This window comes from Carassius gibelio, chromosome A6 (assembly GCF_023724105.1).
Source record: "Carassius gibelio isolate Cgi1373 ecotype wild population from Czech Republic chromosome A6, carGib1.2-hapl.c, whole genome shotgun sequence".
NCBI classification, from domain to species: Eukaryota; Metazoa; Chordata; class Actinopteri; order Cypriniformes; family Cyprinidae; genus Carassius; species Carassius gibelio.
The window spans coordinates 18,063,849-18,081,676 of NC_068376.1; the positions used below are offsets into that span (position 1 = coordinate 18,063,849).

The 17,828-nt window shown below is 35.0% G+C and overlaps 2 protein-coding genes across 3 annotated transcripts; both read left to right on the forward strand.

The window, feature by feature from the left end:
- LOC128015592 (actin-like protein 6A) lies at positions 1-9,342 on the forward strand. 2 transcript variants are annotated; one of them, XM_052599539.1, is made up of 14 exons: positions 1-171; positions 543-619; positions 713-884; positions 1,430-1,530; positions 1,640-1,737; positions 2,269-2,363; positions 2,628-2,734; positions 2,871-2,960; positions 3,041-3,102; positions 7,522-7,636; positions 7,712-7,792; positions 7,869-7,964; positions 8,066-8,152; positions 8,818-9,342. In XM_052599539.1, exons 1-14 carry the CDS (start codon positions 147-149, stop codon positions 8,896-8,898), a joined length of 1,287 nt encoding a protein of 428 aa, XP_052455499.1. In that variant the 5' UTR covers positions 1-146; the 3' UTR covers positions 8,899-9,342. The 2 variants fall into 2 exon arrangements, with proteins under 2 accessions (XP_052455499.1, XP_052455500.1); XM_052599540.1 differs by lacking the exon at positions 8,818-9,342 and adding an exon at positions 8,447-8,755.
- A 2,121-nt stretch (positions 9,343-11,463) lies between these two features.
- Positions 11,464-16,240, forward strand: LOC128015593 (NADH dehydrogenase [ubiquinone] 1 beta subcomplex subunit 5, mitochondrial). Its single transcript, XM_052599541.1, has 6 exons — positions 11,464-11,642; positions 12,191-12,276; positions 12,397-12,463; positions 12,552-12,613; positions 12,765-12,871; positions 15,982-16,240. The coding sequence occupies exons 1-6, from the start codon at positions 11,525-11,527 to the stop codon at positions 16,100-16,102; spliced, it is 561 nt and encodes a 186-aa protein (XP_052455501.1). The 5' UTR covers positions 11,464-11,524; the 3' UTR covers positions 16,103-16,240.
- The last annotated feature ends 1,588 nt before the right edge of the window (positions 16,241-17,828 follow it).

Genomic DNA, 17,828 nt, shown 5'->3' on the forward strand with positions numbered 1-17,828 from the left:
CACAATCCCCCCAAGAAAAAGATGTATGATTCGCTTCCTTTGTTGTGATAGTGAAAATACAAATCGTACGGCTCTTATTTTATATCCCCGCTTTTAAAATAAGAAACCAAACAGCTGTCTTCCCTCAGTATTGACCAGCCGCAAAAATGAGTGGCGGAGTGTATGGCGGAGGTAAGGGCGATTTTGGAGGGAGAATCAAATGAATGAGTTCGCCACGTTTATGAGCTCGCTAGCCATCAAACTAGCATGACATGATAATTATTTCTGCTCTAATTCAGTGAAAATGAGTCCGATGTCACCGTTTCAGATTTTTATGCTTTATAGAATGCAGCATACAGCAGAATATTGAGCACGCAGTTAATAAAAATAAAATATTGCGTGCGTAGTTAATAAAAATACAATTTGCTGGAAGATTTACGTATAGTAATAGACAGATAGAAAGATATTTTTGATCAACATTATACGAGTTTTTAGATTGTGTGTGTGTGTTTTAGTTGTTTCCTCATCTGTTTCTTTTTGGATGTTGAATTGTTTCTTCACAGATGAAGTTGGAGCTCTCGTCTTTGACATGGGCTCATACTCCGTGAGAGCTGGATATGCAGGAGAGGACTGTCCCAAGGTGTGAGCAGTTGGATGATTATATCATCAATATATGGGGATGAATCTGAAAAAAAAAAATGTTTTAAGCGTAAAGTTGTTTTGTGGTTTCTAGGCTGATTTTCCTACTGTGATTGGTGTGACTCTGGACCGGGAGGATGGCAGTACACCGATGGAGACGGATGGAGAGAAGGGAAAGAGCGGCACCACCTATTACATCGACACTAACCAGCTCAGGGTCCCGAGAGAAAACATGGAGGTCATGTCACCTCTCAAAAATGGCATGAGTAAGTGTTTTTATAGGGGTGAAAGTCATCAAAGCAATGAAAGAGTAATACAGCTTTTATTTTAATTTACTGCTTATTTATTCCGTACATTAAAATGTGTCCTGTTTAATTTTTTTCTGAGCAAAAATAATGGCTATCATACTTTTTCACCATGATTTACAGAAGACACACTTAATTGGTATTCAGTGTAACAGGAGTTCATATAGCAAAACCAGAATTATAAAATTTCCAGTAGAACCAGAATTATTAGATGTCAGTAAAAGTGCAGCTTTCTTTATGGATCTTCGGCTTTGCCACTGTCCTGTAAACCACTAGGTCTTACCCATTTGTCAGCAACAATATTATTATATAATAACTTTAAGTATGATAACATTTTCCTATTGTTTTAGGTAAGTACAGGTCAGAATAAGTATTGTTTCATTTTTTCGGTTTGATTTATGTTATGTAATATGTTAGCAATATAAAATCACTTTCGTAAATGTACTTAAATGGGAGTCATTTGTGTGTGTGTATTCCCGCTTTAACACATTTTCTTTTTTGTGAAGTTGAGGACTGGGACAGTTTCCAAGCCATTTTAGATCACACCTACAAAATGCACTTCAAATCAGAGCCCAGTCTGCATCCAGTCCTGATGTCAGAGGCCTCGGTATGTTGATTTTCGCTTATAAATCCAATCTAAAAGATTAAATCATATATGTGCCATCTGCTGATATTCTTCAGCTTGACTCTGTGATCTTGTTTTCTTCATCTTGTAGTGGAACACACGAGCAAAGAGAGAGAAGCTGACGGAGCTAATGTTTGAGCATTACAACATCCCTGCTTTCTTCCTGTGTAAATCAGCTGTCCTTTCTGCGTATCCTTTATTTCAATTGGCTGACTTAAGTTTCAAATCTTTGTGAAATGAGTTGCATTTAGAACAGTTTTTCTTTTTTATAAGAGGGCATTAAGATTACTTTAAATAATTTAAAATAAGACTGATTTAAAGATCATCTGGATGTATTTATGTGTTATTTCTAGGCCTGGAAAAGACATTATAATTGTCTTTAAATGGCATTTTTATGGTGAATATACATTTTCAAGCGCTAAAAATGTACTGGGAGAAAAGTGAATAAAAATATTTAAAAAAATCCTTATCTAGTAAACTGCAAACAGCTGGAGAGGTCATGGGGCCTGATTATTGTTGTGAAAAAGGGGGGCTTTGGAGTCAAAAAGATTGAGAACAACTGATTTTTCATTTCTTCATTGGTCGAGAATGCATATCCAGTCAAAAGGAATGACAGTAATCCATTTAAAAGGCAAATTTGGGCAGTATATTCATTTTAAAGCATTTAATGAGACAGTAGGAAAACACATGAAGTGTTAAATCCTTTACTCAGCGTTCCAGGTTTGCTAATGGACGGTCCACAGGTTTAGTGCTAGATAGTGGATCGACACACACAACTGCTATTCCAGTGCATGATGGTTATGTCCTACAACAAGGTAATTCAAAACACTTTGTAAAACCAAAGGTGCTTAGAAAAAAAAATTATATCAAGTATAAAACTAAAGGATTTTATAAAGGAGATATTGTAATACTGAAGTTGATATGTATATAATTATTTAGTACAATATATAATTTAACAATTTTTAAAAATTATATTTACATATTTATTGACTTTTTCTAATCTATGAATAATAAATAATGTAATAAAATCTTTTTTATGTTGTTGATGTTTCTATAATGTATGTTTTATGATCTTTCAGGCATTGTAAAGTCTCCTCTTGCCGGTGACTTCATGAGTATGCAGTGTAGAGAGCTATTTCAAGAGTTAGGTGTTGAAATAGTGCCTCCGTATGTGATTGCATCGAAGGTGAGGAATGCTCAAGTTCATTCTTTTCAGTCATATTATTGTCTCTTGAGGTTGGGATGCTCATTACATTTTTGAGGCGGTGGGGAATAGATGAAATGTTCAAAGAAAAGTTAATGTCAGTGTTTTGTCATGAAAGGATTCAGTTCGTGAAGGAACTCCAGCAAGTTGGAAGAAGAAAGAGAAACTACCTCAAGTTACCCGTTCATGGCATAACTATATGTGTAATGTAAGTGAGCATAGAGGAGAGTTTCTGAAGTGCATTCATTACACGTATTCTATAATAAATCTTACTTCCTGTCATTTCAGACTGTCATACAAGATTTCCAAGCCTCTGTGCTACAGGTGTCAGATTCACCCTATGATGAACAGTAAGTTCATTTATTTTCATGTTCTACTGTTCAAAAGTTTTAGTTCATTTTTTTTTTATGTTTGAAATCAATACTTTTATTCAGCAAGCACACATTAAATGAATCAAATGTGACACTGAATTTCAACATTGGGTAAATTTAGATTTCTATTTACATATCGATTTCAGATGTTGTGTGTGTCATACATTGATGTTTACCATAGACCTGAGAGTAGTATTCATCAGGATATCCGCATAAAAAAAGTATATAGGTAGTGAACATTAGCTTGTGAAAAATAAAATAGTTTCTGTCGGATGTTTCTTAGTTAACCTGCTGTTTTTCCCATTTTAATGTGAACTGTTCCAGTTCTTGGTTAACAAATGCTGTTTTCTTTCCAATTAGTAAATATCCATTATAATTTCCATCAATGTATTTATAGTAGGACTTTCCTGTGACAAACCATTTCTTGGTGAGAGTCTTTTTAGTAGCCACCAACAGTATATTCATTAAGTATCGGTTTTTCTCAATTCTTGCGGTAAATATTCAGAGGTCTTACTTTCTAGGGGCATTGCACATTTACAAATCTCTTGCAGAGCATTGTGTATCCAAAAATCTAAGTTAGCTGTACAGTCCCTGAAAATGTTTAGGTTCCTTTTCTAAATTAATCTACTAGAGGATTTGTTCTTGTATCTGTAGGTACCAGTAGACGTCCCAAGTAAAATTTCTATGTGTTTCATATCTGGGTTGTCTCCTTTTAATATATTACATATAACTGTTATTCCTCTAGTTGTCCAGTTTCTAAATCTAGTATCTGATCTATTTGTCATAAGATCTGAGTCATATGCACACCATTTGAAAAGCACCATATTTCCTTCTAATTGATATTTTTGTAATAGATTTTCTTATTTTGCCCTTGGGTTATCAGTAGTATTTATATTGTAAGTTGCTATGAGCTAGGGTTGCCTGTTTGGAAGTGGAGGATATTTTCTTCTCTGTTTTTCCACTGGGTCTCATAAAATGGATTACACCAACATATCATGACTCTCATCTGTGCTGCTAATAATAATCTCTTAGAAAAGGGTACCATCACTCCCCCCACCCACCTTCTTTGGCTAACTACAACATTTTGAGATGAACCCTAGGTTTTTTACCTTGTCGTAAACACAGTGGGTATTGAAAAGCATCACCCCCCTTTAAAATAATCACATTTTGTTGCTTTGCAGGCTGAATTGAAGACAGACAGTTTTTGTTTTATCCAGCTGTATTTACTCAGTGGAACTTATAACATAAAAGTGAAAGATATAACACCAACATGTCAGGATAAAAAAAGCCACTCCTCAAGAAAGGCCACATGCAGTCATATCTGAGCTTTGCCAAAACGCACCTTGATTATTCTGAGGCAGAGTATGTTGAAATCCAATACAGCTCACCATCCAAATAACGCGAAATACCTTCAAATTCTTGCTGCCTTTGTTGTGGAGAAAAGTCTTCTCTGTCTTGTAAAATAATGCTCAGGAGGCAGAGTTCCAGAAGTCAAAATGAGACTTTATTGCAAGAAGACAACAAAGTTGAGAAGCCTGCAGAGCAGCTGAATCTGTCTCTGTCCAGACTCTTATCTTGGTACAGTTTTGTTATTGGTCACTGTCCAATGAGTATACAGACCATTCTTTGATGTATCATTCCCAGTACTTTCCACAATTGCTTAGCTAATCTGTTTTCCAGAAGATACATTCTCTTATCTATTACTTTCTTGGTGCCCAAGGTTGCAAAGGCATATACATTTTAGGATTTTAATGAGTTTCACACACATTATCTATTTCCTTTTTATTTATTTTCCTATTATCTATTTCCTATAATCTCATCCTGTGGCATCACCCATCCCTGATACTTCCTTCTGTATTCTCCAATTATATTGCAGTCAATTAAACCATGAGGCCTACACAGTCAGGCCTTTAAATGCACCCAGCTCACATATGAGGCAAAGTCACTTCTTCAAATGTTTTCTGTTGGGCAAATAAAATATTTCATCACTCTCAGCCAGAAAATTGTCTATGGGAAGAAGTTTTACCTTCCAACATGACAGTGACCCAAAGCACACCGCTAAACTGAGCACACAGTAGTTGAAGGAGAAAAATGTGAATGTCATTGCATGTCCCAGTCAGAGCCCAGACTTGAGCCCCATTAAAAATCTGTGAAATGACTTGAAGACTCCAGTCCACAAATGCTCACCATCAACTTTAACTGAACTTGAGAAGTTCTGCAAAGAAGAGTGGGCAAATACTGCAAAGTCTAGATGTGCAAAGTTAGTAGAGACAAACCCAACAGACTAAAGGCTGTAATAAAAGCAAAAGGTGGTTCAACAAAATACTGACGTATATCTTGTCAGTATCATGCATTATATCTTTCACTTGTATGTTATAAGTTCCACTGAGTAAATACAGCTGGATAAAACAAAAACTGTACGTCTTCATTTCAGGCTGCAAAGCAACAAAATGTGATTATTTTAAAGAGGGTTACTTTTTTTTTTTTTTTTATACCCACTGTACATTCATTAAATAGATTTTGGTTAATCGCTATCAGTAGGGTCTGAAATAGATATAACAGTCTTTTTCATTTTCTTTTTAAAGGATTTGATCCTTGAACTGAAACTGAAGAAGGGAAATAAGTTCCATCTTGCTATATCTTCCTTAATATATTTTTTTAATACATATGAAAGCAACTGGGTTTATCTTCATTTTTACCCTCTCAGTTTGATATGACCAGTTTGATGATATGATCAGTTTAGGTAAAAAATCAATAGGTTGCCGTAAGTACATCAAAATACTGTTTAACAAGATACTTCATTTTCTCTAATATTAATCTTCTTAATATCCTCATTTTCTTGTAATATATTCAGTAAGTTGTTCCAAGTATAATGCAAAGAGTAATGTGACCATGTACATCCCTGTCTCGAGCCTCTTTCCAGAGTAATACGCTTTCTTTTTCAGCATCTGCGCTCATCACTATCACTTTACATTGATTTTGTTGTAAATTCTTTTTTTCTAATGGCTCAATTTAATGTAGGTAGTATGCTGGTAACAAATTCATTTTTAAATTCCGCTCTGCCATGTAACCGTCTGATCTTGGCAGATATATTTAACTCTACTAATTGCTAATGCTGGGTGATAAGGCCAAAAAATCATATCTCTGTATTTTTTGGCTGAAATATATCTCGGATTCTCTACATTTTCTATTTGGATTTAAAAATGCATATATATTTTTTATATATATTTTATATAACATTCTTATATTACATTACAATCTTAAAAAAAAAAGAAAAAAGATTTTTAAAGCAGAAGTTTAGTTCAGTAAACTAAAAATTACAGTAAAGGAACACGAGCACTGTTTAATTGCATTTTATTTTTGATGACCCCATTACTGCATTCTGTGATCAGAAAATACACTTACTCGTAGGTTTAATATTCACAATTATTGCACTCCATCTGTTTGGCACCATGTTGGATAAAGCTAGATGGGAACCTGCTACAGCTTCTGCAGAGAATCTGCGTTAAGGCTCCTGAGAGCAAAATGGAAATATTACCTTGACTTTCTAATGTTTACAGTTGGAGAATATACCAGTCAAATGTAAATTATGCACTGAGGAAAACCATGCAAATAGTGACTCTGTCAGCAGTACATGAGGAGGCGAGCCGCTTTAACTTCCAAGTTAATTATGTCTTCTAGCCCTTTAATATAAAGCATGTCTCATGTTTAGAACATATTGGATTATGCACTGTCCCCACATCAGCTCACTTTGTCCACTTCTGTATCTCGATAAAAAAAGGCATTGTCTCATACCATATTACTTATAAAAAATATATTGAAAAATCATACAAACTTTATATACCACTCAGCTCTACTAATTGCAGATTTGAATTAGTCTTCGATTATGTCAGCAGCATTCATTCTGTTATTTTGCTTGGGTAACTCTGGGGAATTCAGATGGCATGAGTTTGAGTTGCACTTCCCCCTGGAACTAAGAATATACTTGAATATAGAGTTTTATAGAACACCTTTTTTTTATTGCTTTTGTTCTTGGGAATCTAATTCTATGAACTATATTTTCAGCTGTTTTTTCTCTCAGTTTCCATGCCAGTATTCTTTTAGTAGCAGATCCGCTTTCATAGGAACTCTGTTCCAAACAGTAAAGACATTTGTAATGTGACCAATAAAATTCAATAAACCTCAAATCAAATGATTCTGAAAGAAATGTATGCTTGTTTACTTAAAAATACTAAGCAGCACAAATGTTCTTGAGCACCAAATCCACAAATTAGAATGATTTCTGAGAAACTATGTTTGTGCTACTAAAATTCAGCTTTATCAATTGACTTTTTGGGTATATGCAATGCTTATGATCTTAAAGAAAAACGCCACACTGTCACAATTTGTTTTATACAGAGTAGCTGCGCAGATGCCCACCGTTCATTATGAGCTGCCTAATGGGTACAACTGTGATTTCGGAGCTGAAAGACTCAAGATCCCAGAGGGTCTTTTTGATCCTTCAAACGCTAAGGCAAGAAATATCCTATAAAGTGTCTTTGCGAAATGCTAGTTTTTTTTTTCTTACGGTATCTTAACATTTTCACAGGGTCTGTCAGGGAATACCATGCTGGGAGTCGGCCATGTTGTGACCACCAGTGTTGGCATGTGTGATATAGACATTCGACCAGTAAGATTTTAAAACACTTGCTATACGTCTACACTTCCTGCATCTCTTCCCACATTTATTTTTCTTTTTTAAACAGGGTCTGTATGGCAGTGTGGTAGTTACAGGAGGAAACACTCTCATCCAAGGCTTTACAGACAGACTTAACAGAGAACTCTCGCAGAAGACACCACCAGTGAGTGGCACATTTGATTTAGTTATTTTCGAGTGTCAGGTGGGTCTCTTGAAGTGATTTGTTGGTTTGTGATAACATGAATTGTTTTTTGTCCTCTGCAGAGTATGCGTTTGAAATTGATAGCCAACAACACAACTGTGGAGCGCAGATTTAGCGCTTGGATTGGGGGCTCTATCCTCGCGTCTCTGGTGAGTAGTGTTCACTACGACTGTCACGGGATCAGATTCGAACTACACAATCGTTGTGGCCAAAAAAAATTCAACGACGACAGTATTATTGTAATATCGATAGAGATTTGACCAACACTAATGCTATCCATCAAATGCGTAATAAATGTGTTTATCCCTTTTGATCGATAAATCCCACTCAAAAAGTGAGTTTAGGGAGGCAGAGGAACTGTTTTGTAACCGTTACAAGTTGTGAGAACTGTTAATTGGCACTTCTTTTAGACTGGGGTATCTAACACACCATCTTTTTTACAGAATCCAAAAGAACTGACTTCTTTCAGGTGCAGTTTCATTTCTCCCCGTCATGTCCTCTGAAATGATTTTGTGTGGCAGAAGTAGCGACACTGCATTGTTGTCATCCTTTTTCCATTTTATGATGTGTAGCAACCAGCACTAGTGTGCAGTACAGGCACCTGTTATGTCGGGAGTGTCAGCCAGCATTTACACCCAGTTACTGCCACTCGGTTATTTATGATATTAGATGTATAGAATTTACACTTACAATTTCTTTTCCTTTAAAAAAAAAAAAAAAAAACTCAATATGTTCACCATAGCATATTCCCTTCATTTCAGTCTAGCAACATCACGATATATACTAATTATGGCTCTGTTTTTGTTACTTGTAGGGAACTTTTCAGCAAATGTGGATTTCAAAACAGGAATATGAGGAAGGTGGGAAACAGTGTGTTGATAGGAAGTGCCCTTAATCAGTTCCATCAACACCTGGATGCCTTCAAAAGGAGAGGAAAGAAGAAGAAGAAAAGAAAAAAAAAAACACCATCAACCACCACCTAGTAGAAAAAGCCTTCTTAGTGGACTCAGGAACTAACAAGGACACTTACTGTTATTTTTTTGTGCAAACAAACCATATTTTAAACAGTTTGACTGGTGACATGGTTGGACTTTTTTGTACTCCACTCAGTATTTTCATAAATCCCATTTGACGAAAAATGAATTAACAAAGCAACAGTGACCAGGTTGTGTTTTGGTACATGGGAATTATGTCCCTCAATTGTATCAGTGCTTCGAACAGTTAAAATAGTTTTTTGATTTATGCCACTTTGCCATTTCTTAAATGCACCACAGGAAATAAAATGTTTATGCTTTTAACAATTGATTGGCTGTTTTGGGAATAAATTGTTTTTTGTTAACTTGTCTAAATTTCTCTCATATTACTTGAAGAGGTAAAATTGCTGATGTATTACATTTGTGTTTAAACTTCTGCTCTAATCTTTAGTACATTTCAACTTGTTAATTCAGACTTGCACGTTGGGGAAAACCTATATTTAAATGTGTCCCTTAAATTTATTCAAAACCCCAAATCCAAAACCTTTGGAGAAAAACAAAAAACAAAAACATACTGTGTGTTGAAAAGACGATATTAAATGTGAAAAGTATTTTCAGTGATCTGATGCAAGTGCAGACTTTTTTGGAAACATTGTTGTCTTTTTTGGTTTCTCTTTTCTCGGAATACAATAAATTGTATTCAGATGCAACAAAGGTTTGTGAGCTAGAATAAAATCTTTGAAATATAAAAATCACATTTCCAGGTAATTTTGATGGGGAAACATGTTTCTGCTGACTTGTAAAATTCCAAGACTTACCTTGTGTTAGGGGCAACATGTGATGGTTCAAAGAATCGCCTCCTTTTGTATCTGGAATTCAGAAACCAGGGGATTGGATGTTCTCTGAAGCGGTACCTGGTGATCAAACATGCTTTGTAATAAGTTACATTACACAAACACAAAATTTATGTGCACAGGAGAACAATCTGCAAAGCATTTACTCCTTTGGTTTGTTTACCAGAAGGTTTTGCCAAAAACATTCCTGTGCCATTCGCCCGTTAAAATAGATTGATCATTGAATACTTGGATCAGAAATATAGTTTAATTGTACTATTATCAAATATTACAATTTAAAACAATTGTTTTTCTATTAAAGTTAAAAATGAAATTTATTCTGGTGATGGTAAAGCTGAAGTTTGAGAAGACATTACTCCAGTCTTCAGTGTCACATGATCCTGATTCCTGTTTAACAAACATTTATTATTATCATTTGTGTTAGTTAATTTATTAATGGAAACCATCATATATGTTTTTTTCTTCTTCTTCAGAATTCTTGTTTGAATCAAAAGCTCAAAAGAGCAGCGTTTATTATTATTGGTAGAATTTTCAAACGTGGAATTCTTTACTGTCACTTTTGATCAATTTAACACAGACATCCGTCTAAATTACGACAAATATGAAAACAATTTACGTTAGAATTATGTAAATAAAATCAATAGATGATATATTTAATCATGCTTCTGTTACTAAGGTAAAGACGCTATCAGGATGCACTGACATTTAAGCCCGAAAAAAAAATACCTTCGTTGACACGAATGAAGTTTAGAGAAGGCTTGAGTCGCATATCGTGTGTTCGTGTGTGTGTGTGTGTGTGAAGAGACTGTAACGACACGTTGAAATTGTCTGCAGACAGCAGCAGTCGGAAGCAAGCGTGCAGCGCCACCTGTCGGATAGATTTATATATTAACATTAAGAAATTTTAAACTTTTTGTTTACAAATGTTCAACACCACAGCACACATCGATATAAATGGACTATAAAATGTTATCAAATAAAATCTGATATTTACATTAAAATAATCTTTGCGTGTTACTTTGTGCACCTTTTTTCAAGTGTTTCTTTTTTTAATTTTAAAGTTTTTTTAACAATAATTTTATGATCCATCAGTTATTATTGCTACTTTCCAAATGATTGTGTATATATATTTGATGATTTTATCTTTTTAGACCGATAATTTAAGCCTCTTTATATTATTATCAATACTTTTAATGTGTAAGGAATAAAATGATTAGAGTAGTACAGCAGACTGAAATGTAAATGACTGTAAATTAGAATATTGAAATACTGTATTAGATAGACTTCTCAGTTTGAATAATGTACTATCATGCATTCAAGACTTTGTTTTCATTTTGCACGTTTTCTATATTAATTAATTAATTCTGTGTTCTATTCTATTCTATTCTATTCTATTCTATTCTATTCTATTCTATTCTATATTCTCATGCTTTCTCTTCAAGCAATGGAGAACTACCGGTATGTCCACCTATTAACAATGTTTCTTATATGTCTAATATAACTGTTCATGTAAATAGCTTGTAAAAAAAATTCCAATATTTAATTTATTCATTTTAAATATGCAAAATATTGTAAATAGCTTATTAATTTGGGCAGCTTTATTTTGCCCTAAATATCAATGGAGAGCACGGCTTCACTCTGCGTCAGATGAGCCAATCAGAGCAGGCCTTGTTCACGCGCTCCCTCAACAGTCATGGTGGGCATGAGCCTTTTGCGTACGGTGGCTGCTTTTACAGCCAGATTAAACCCTCTGAAACGAACGTGTCAATCTTCAAATCTGCTCTCCCGGACGGTTGCACGTTCAAAACAAGGTAAACGATATTTATTGTTACTAAACCAAACTATATGACCGTTTAGAAGGAATATTTTTTTGCAGTGACCTATGCTTGCTTAGCATGTCAAGTGTATGAAACTGGCCTCTACAACAATCCCCTCTATAACCGTCCTGTAGCTATTACATACAGTTGTTGTTTGTATACTTATGTAAATATTTAAATATTTTGCATGGCCGTTTTTTCATGTTCATATAGTTTGAATTTCATACATGCAGTTTGTGATTCAGAATATTTCTTGAGCGTCTTGTTGATGTGCAAGCAGTTAATTTAACACTTCAGTCAAGCACAATATTTTGGCCCTCATTGTGTATGTAACAGTTTTACTTCCACTTAAGCAAGGACTCATAAGGTGGATTTGTAGCTCTAGTTGTATGTTACTCTTGCTTCAGACTAGTTCTGTATTGTATTCGACTTCCTGTTGAATAAAAAACGTGTTTTGCAGGCAGTAATGCTGTACCAATGGTGTGTTGACTTGCAGACTTTTTTTTTTAAACCTACTTTAACCTTTAACCTTTCTTTTACAGTTGTTGTCCGCCATGGGAGCCATGGCAAAAGGATGTTTATCATCAAGCCCACCGACTTCTATGACAGAAGATTTCTTCACCTGCTGGTAAAAGCTTGTTTTAATACTTTACTTTAGTTGCATATTATTTATACTTCTCATTCTTTTTCAAATAATATTAAAAAATAAGTTCTGATCTTTCTCTTCACTCTCACGTCATTACACTAGAAATATTACATTATTCTGACTGGTATCCCTATGGCAGCGCTTGTGACATTTGTTAATATCTTCATAGGTAAGTTTCTATTTTACCTGATAGTTGTGCCTCTTAACTTGTGTACCTGCCATAAAAACTTGATTCATATCTGCATTTCACTAAACAGGAGAATCTGAGTTAGCTGAGATACCAGAAGGCTATGAACCAGAGCACTGGGAGTACTACAAGGTATTCTGATATTTAAGTGAATAAAACATTAAATACACACTATATGCCAGAAGAAAATTGGCCATTGTTAATCTTATACATTTTTTTAATTGTGTAGCTGCTGTCATGCTTTTTGTCTTTCCTTTCATTGGTTGTCTTCATAATATCTAAGCATCCCATCACCCGTTGGATTACTCGTACCTTTTATGACAGCCCAGTGAAGGACTATGAGAAAATGATGGCACTTATCCACATTGAGGCAGAGAAGGCTGAAATGAGGTAAAATGTCTTATTATTCAACTACTTAAATTCAATGAGAAATGACATGTAGTTATATCCATTTAATTAGGGTTATATTTTCTTAAATATCTGGCAAAACTTTACAATAAAATTTCATTTGTTCACATTAAAGGAATAGTTCACCCAAAAATGAAAATTTGCTGAAAATACACTCATCCTCAGGCCATCCAAAATGTACTTTAGTTACATTGCATCACTTGTTCACCAAATGAAGATATTTTGAAGAATGTTGATCACAATGTATTAGAATATCGTGGAAAAGGTCATTTATTTCAGTAATTCAACTCAAATTGTGAAACTCGTTTATTAAAAAAATTCAGTGCAAACAGACTGAAGTAGTTTAAAGGGGGCCGCACACCGGACGAGAAGCGCAGCGCCGCGTCGCGTCGCGCCACATCTTTAAAATTCGAACACATTACTCTCTATGTGAGTGTACACACACCGGCAGCGCCATTCGGCGTCTGTCCGCGGCGCCCAGCTACGACTCAGAACACAGTTCAAATTTCTGCCGCGCCACAGAGCGCCATCTGCATAGTTTTATATTAAAAAACCCAGATGTTATAAACTGAAACTAAAATACAGTACATTTGTTTCATTCAAATAAAACATTACAAAGTGTTTGGTTACGTTTTCAGTCAGGCTGCACAGTTGCCTAGACAACAGATACAACAAAACAATAACAGACTTATTATAACACAGATTCTTTTCATTAATTAACGTTCGAAACTCAGCTTTTATCAAATAAAATCATATATTTAAAAAAATAAAAATAGTTGAAGTTAAAACTCTCCCTTCTTGCTGCGAAATTGAGCTCATGCATATAGAATATGCGCGTCCGGTGTGCGATACCTCGAGTTGTCCTACATGTGGTGTGGTGCGACGCGACGCAGCACTTCTCGTCCGGTGTGCGACCGCCTTAAGTCTTTGATTCTTTTAATTTTGTGATTATTTTGGTTCACATTTAACAAAATCCCACCAATTCACTATCTCAACAAATTAGAATACTTCATAAAACAGAAAAAAAAATTTTAGTGAATTCTTGGCCTTTTGGAAAGTAAGTTAATTTACTGTTCATTTATTCAATAGTTGGTAGGGGCTCCTTTTGCTTTAATTACTGCCTCAGTTCGGCATGGCATGGAGGTGATCAGTTTGTGGCACTGCTGAGGTGGATGCCCAGGTTTCTTTGACAGTGGCTTTCAGCTCATCTGCATTGTTTGGTCTCTTGTTTCTCATTTTCTTCTTGACAATAGCCCATAGATTCTCTATGGGGTTCAGGTCTGGTGAGTTTGCTGGCCAGTCAAGCACACCAACACCATGGTCATTTAACCAAAAAAAAAAGCTGGTCAGCAGAAGGAAGCATGAAGTGCTCCAAAATTTCTTGGTAAACGGGTGCAGTGACTTTGGTTTTCTAAAAACACAATGGACCAACACCAGCAGATTACATTGCATCACAGACTGTGGAAACTTAACACTCGACTTCAAGCAACTTTGGCTATGAACTTCTCCACACTTCCTCCAGACTCTAGGACCTTGGTTTTCAAATGAAATACAAAACTTGCTCTCATCTGAAAAGAGGACTTTGGACCACTGGGCAACAGTCCAGTTCTTCTTCTTAGCCCAAGTAAGACGCCTCTGACGTTGTCTGTGGTTCAGGAGTGGCTTAAGAAGAGGAATATGACAACTTTAGCCAAATTCCTTTACACGTCTGTATGTCTTGACCCCAGCTTCAGTCCATTCCTTGTGAAGTTCACTCAAATTCTTGAATCGATTTAAGGCTGCGGTTCTCTCGGTTGGTTGTGCATCTTTTTCTTCCACACTTTTTCCTTCCACTCAACTTTCTGGTAATATGCCTGGATACAGCACTCTGTGAACAGCCAGCTTTTTTGACAATGAATGTTTGTGGCTTACCCTCCTTGTGAAGGATGTCAATGATTGTCTTCTGGACAACTGTCAGTTCAGCAGTCTTCCTCATGATTGTGTAGCCTAGTGAACCAAACTGAGAGACAATTTTGACAACCTTTGCAAGTGTTATGTCTTGATTAGATGATTGGCATATCACCCTATTCTAATTCGCTGAGATAGTAAATTGGTGGGTTTTTCTTAAATGTAAGCCAAAATCACAATTAAAAGAACCAAAGACTTAAACTACTTCAGTCTGTGTGCATTGAAATTATTTAATGCACGAGTTTCACAATTTGACTTGAATTACTGAAATAAATGAGATGCACCTGTAATTGAGAGCCATTATTTTTAACATTTAATAGGCTCTGAAAAATATAACAACTTTTAATTTAAGTTAGCTTAAAACAATCTTCACAAACTATAAATTGAATATGCATAAACTATATAAACAAATCTTTATTCAAGCTACGAAAGTTAAACAGTGACTAGAGCAGTTCAGTGATTTTCTCGTTTTCTTAAGTTCTCTGTTTTAAATCAATGACAGGCTTCATTAGATTTATTTTTAAAAGCAGCGCTGCCTCTTTAAAACATGATGCACATGACTTGGATCTGATACGTGTCCGATTTTCTCCCAGCTCTTGACAGTCATTTAGAGCTTTGTAACTCATTTAAGTCACTCGCCAAAACCGTGCATTTTGACATAATTGTGTGTGTTTTTGTCTGTTGAAGTGTTACTGGCTGAAGCGGCTCAGTGTATGCATACAGCAGAATGTGCAGCCTTTCAAACTATGCTCCATTTGATAATCATCTTCATCCAGTGTCTGCACTATTTCTCGCCAGAAGTTATGACCGATATCACTGCCTTTTTACTCGTTAAACTAGACAACCCCCTCACACAAGAGCTTGTCAACACTACTGTCTACTTATTTTGAGTCTCTTTCTTTTTTGACATTGTTGACAAACTAATTAGTGCAAAAAAAATTTCAAGGCAACCTGAGTGTACTCTTCCTTCGGGCCAGATGAAGATGATTGGCAGGACGTCAATTGAATAGCCCTTGTCTAGACTCTAGAGGTTTAGATTACTTGGTTTTAAACATTCTGTATTATGACCTTTCAAAATTCTGCACGCTAAAGCTATCTTTTAGGCTAAAAGATAATCTCTAATTTATCAACTATTTTTTTTGTAGACAACTACAACTTGAAGTCCGCCGACACATGAGAGAAAAAGGAGATGGACCCTGGTTTCAGATTCAGACACTTGATAAGAATCTTATCGACCACAGCCCCAAGTCATCCCCAGATAACTAGGAGTGGTCATGCATACCTGTCCAAAATATTCAGACATTATACAATGTATAATGTATTTTTATTAATAAAAAATATCTTGTTTCTTTTTTTCCCGTTTTATTTTACCTCTGGTACCAATAAACTAATGATTATAAATAAGTCACTGCTCTTGTTTATCCTTGTGAAAATTATTTCATCATTTATTAATTTCAGACAGAAATTAGACAAATCTATTGAATGGGTTAAGAAGATTCAGAATATAGCACATACTAACTACTTTTATGATGCTTTAATGTGTATGGAAGTTTGAAAGCTACTGTCTTCATTCTTTATAATTGCATGAAAAAGTTCAACCAAATAAAGTCATATAGGATTTTTTTGCAAGTTAGCAAATACCACCAAAACATTTGGAATCAAAACCTAGATATTATTTAAAATATTTGTATTATTGTAGTCAAGTCAAACTAGAATCAGAAATGTCCAGAAACTAATAATAGTAATAGTAAAGTGTTGGAAGTACTACATCTGAAACTGTTGTAAATTAAAAGAAAAAGATAGTTTCACAACTGTGAATAAAATAAAATATCAGTTTATTATTTTTCCAAGCAAACAGCCAAACTACTGTACATCAGTCTATTGTTTTTTAATATGTCAGTCTAAAACATGGGTTTCAATATATTTTGTTTTAGTTAATACAATTAAAAAATATATATAATTTAGAGCAGAATTATTATTATTGAATTATTATTCTTAAAAGTAACGTTATTAGTTATAAGGTTAGTGTAGAATAAATGATTCATTGCATATAGACATTGAACAAATTTATAAATGCAACACAGTGGACCAACATTCCACAGGGCACAATCAATAACCTGATTATTTCTATGCAAAGGAGATGCGTTGCACTGCGTGAGGCAAATGGTGGTCACAAGATACTGACCCCCCCAATACAGTAAAACTGCACATTTTAGGATGGGCTTTTATTGTGGCCAGCCTCAGGCACACCTGTGCAATAATCATGCTGTCTAATCAGAATCTTGATATGCCACACCTGTGAGGTGGATGGATTATCTCGCCAAAGGAGAAGTGGTCACTAATACAGATTGACAGATTTGTGAACAATAGAAATAGGCATTTTGCCTATGAGAGAAATAGGCATTTTGTGTACATAGAAAAAGTCTTAGATCTTTGAGTTCAGCTTATGAAAAATGGGGGCAAAAACAAAAGTGTTGCATTTATAATTTTGTTCAGTGTATTAAACTAGCAAATAATGTAAATTAAAAGTTTACATAATAAATAATTATTAAAAAATAATCTAGTACTTTTCAAAATAAATAAATAAAATCAAGTACGTAACATGAAAACTTAACATCAGGTTAAAGATGAAACCTGTTTTATAATATCAAAAGAACATAATTTTTTTGCATAACAAAAATGGAAATAACAACAATAAAAGACAACATAACACATATATATTTTTTTAATAATAATTTGCTAGTTAAAAGGTAAAATAAAAAAGATAACGTTAAGTTGTTCTCTGGGCTACTGAACACTATGCAGACAAAAGGGCGCTACTGCCGTTATAATAAACACATCAAACTCATTGAGCGTACTGTAGATCTGAAAACGCCGCCGCCCGCTTGGCGTCAGGGTGAATAATGTCAAATATTGCCTGTTTCTACAAGGGGACACCCATTGTCTCCCTCCCCTAAACCCCCCACCCTCCATCCCTCAATGTTCCAATGTT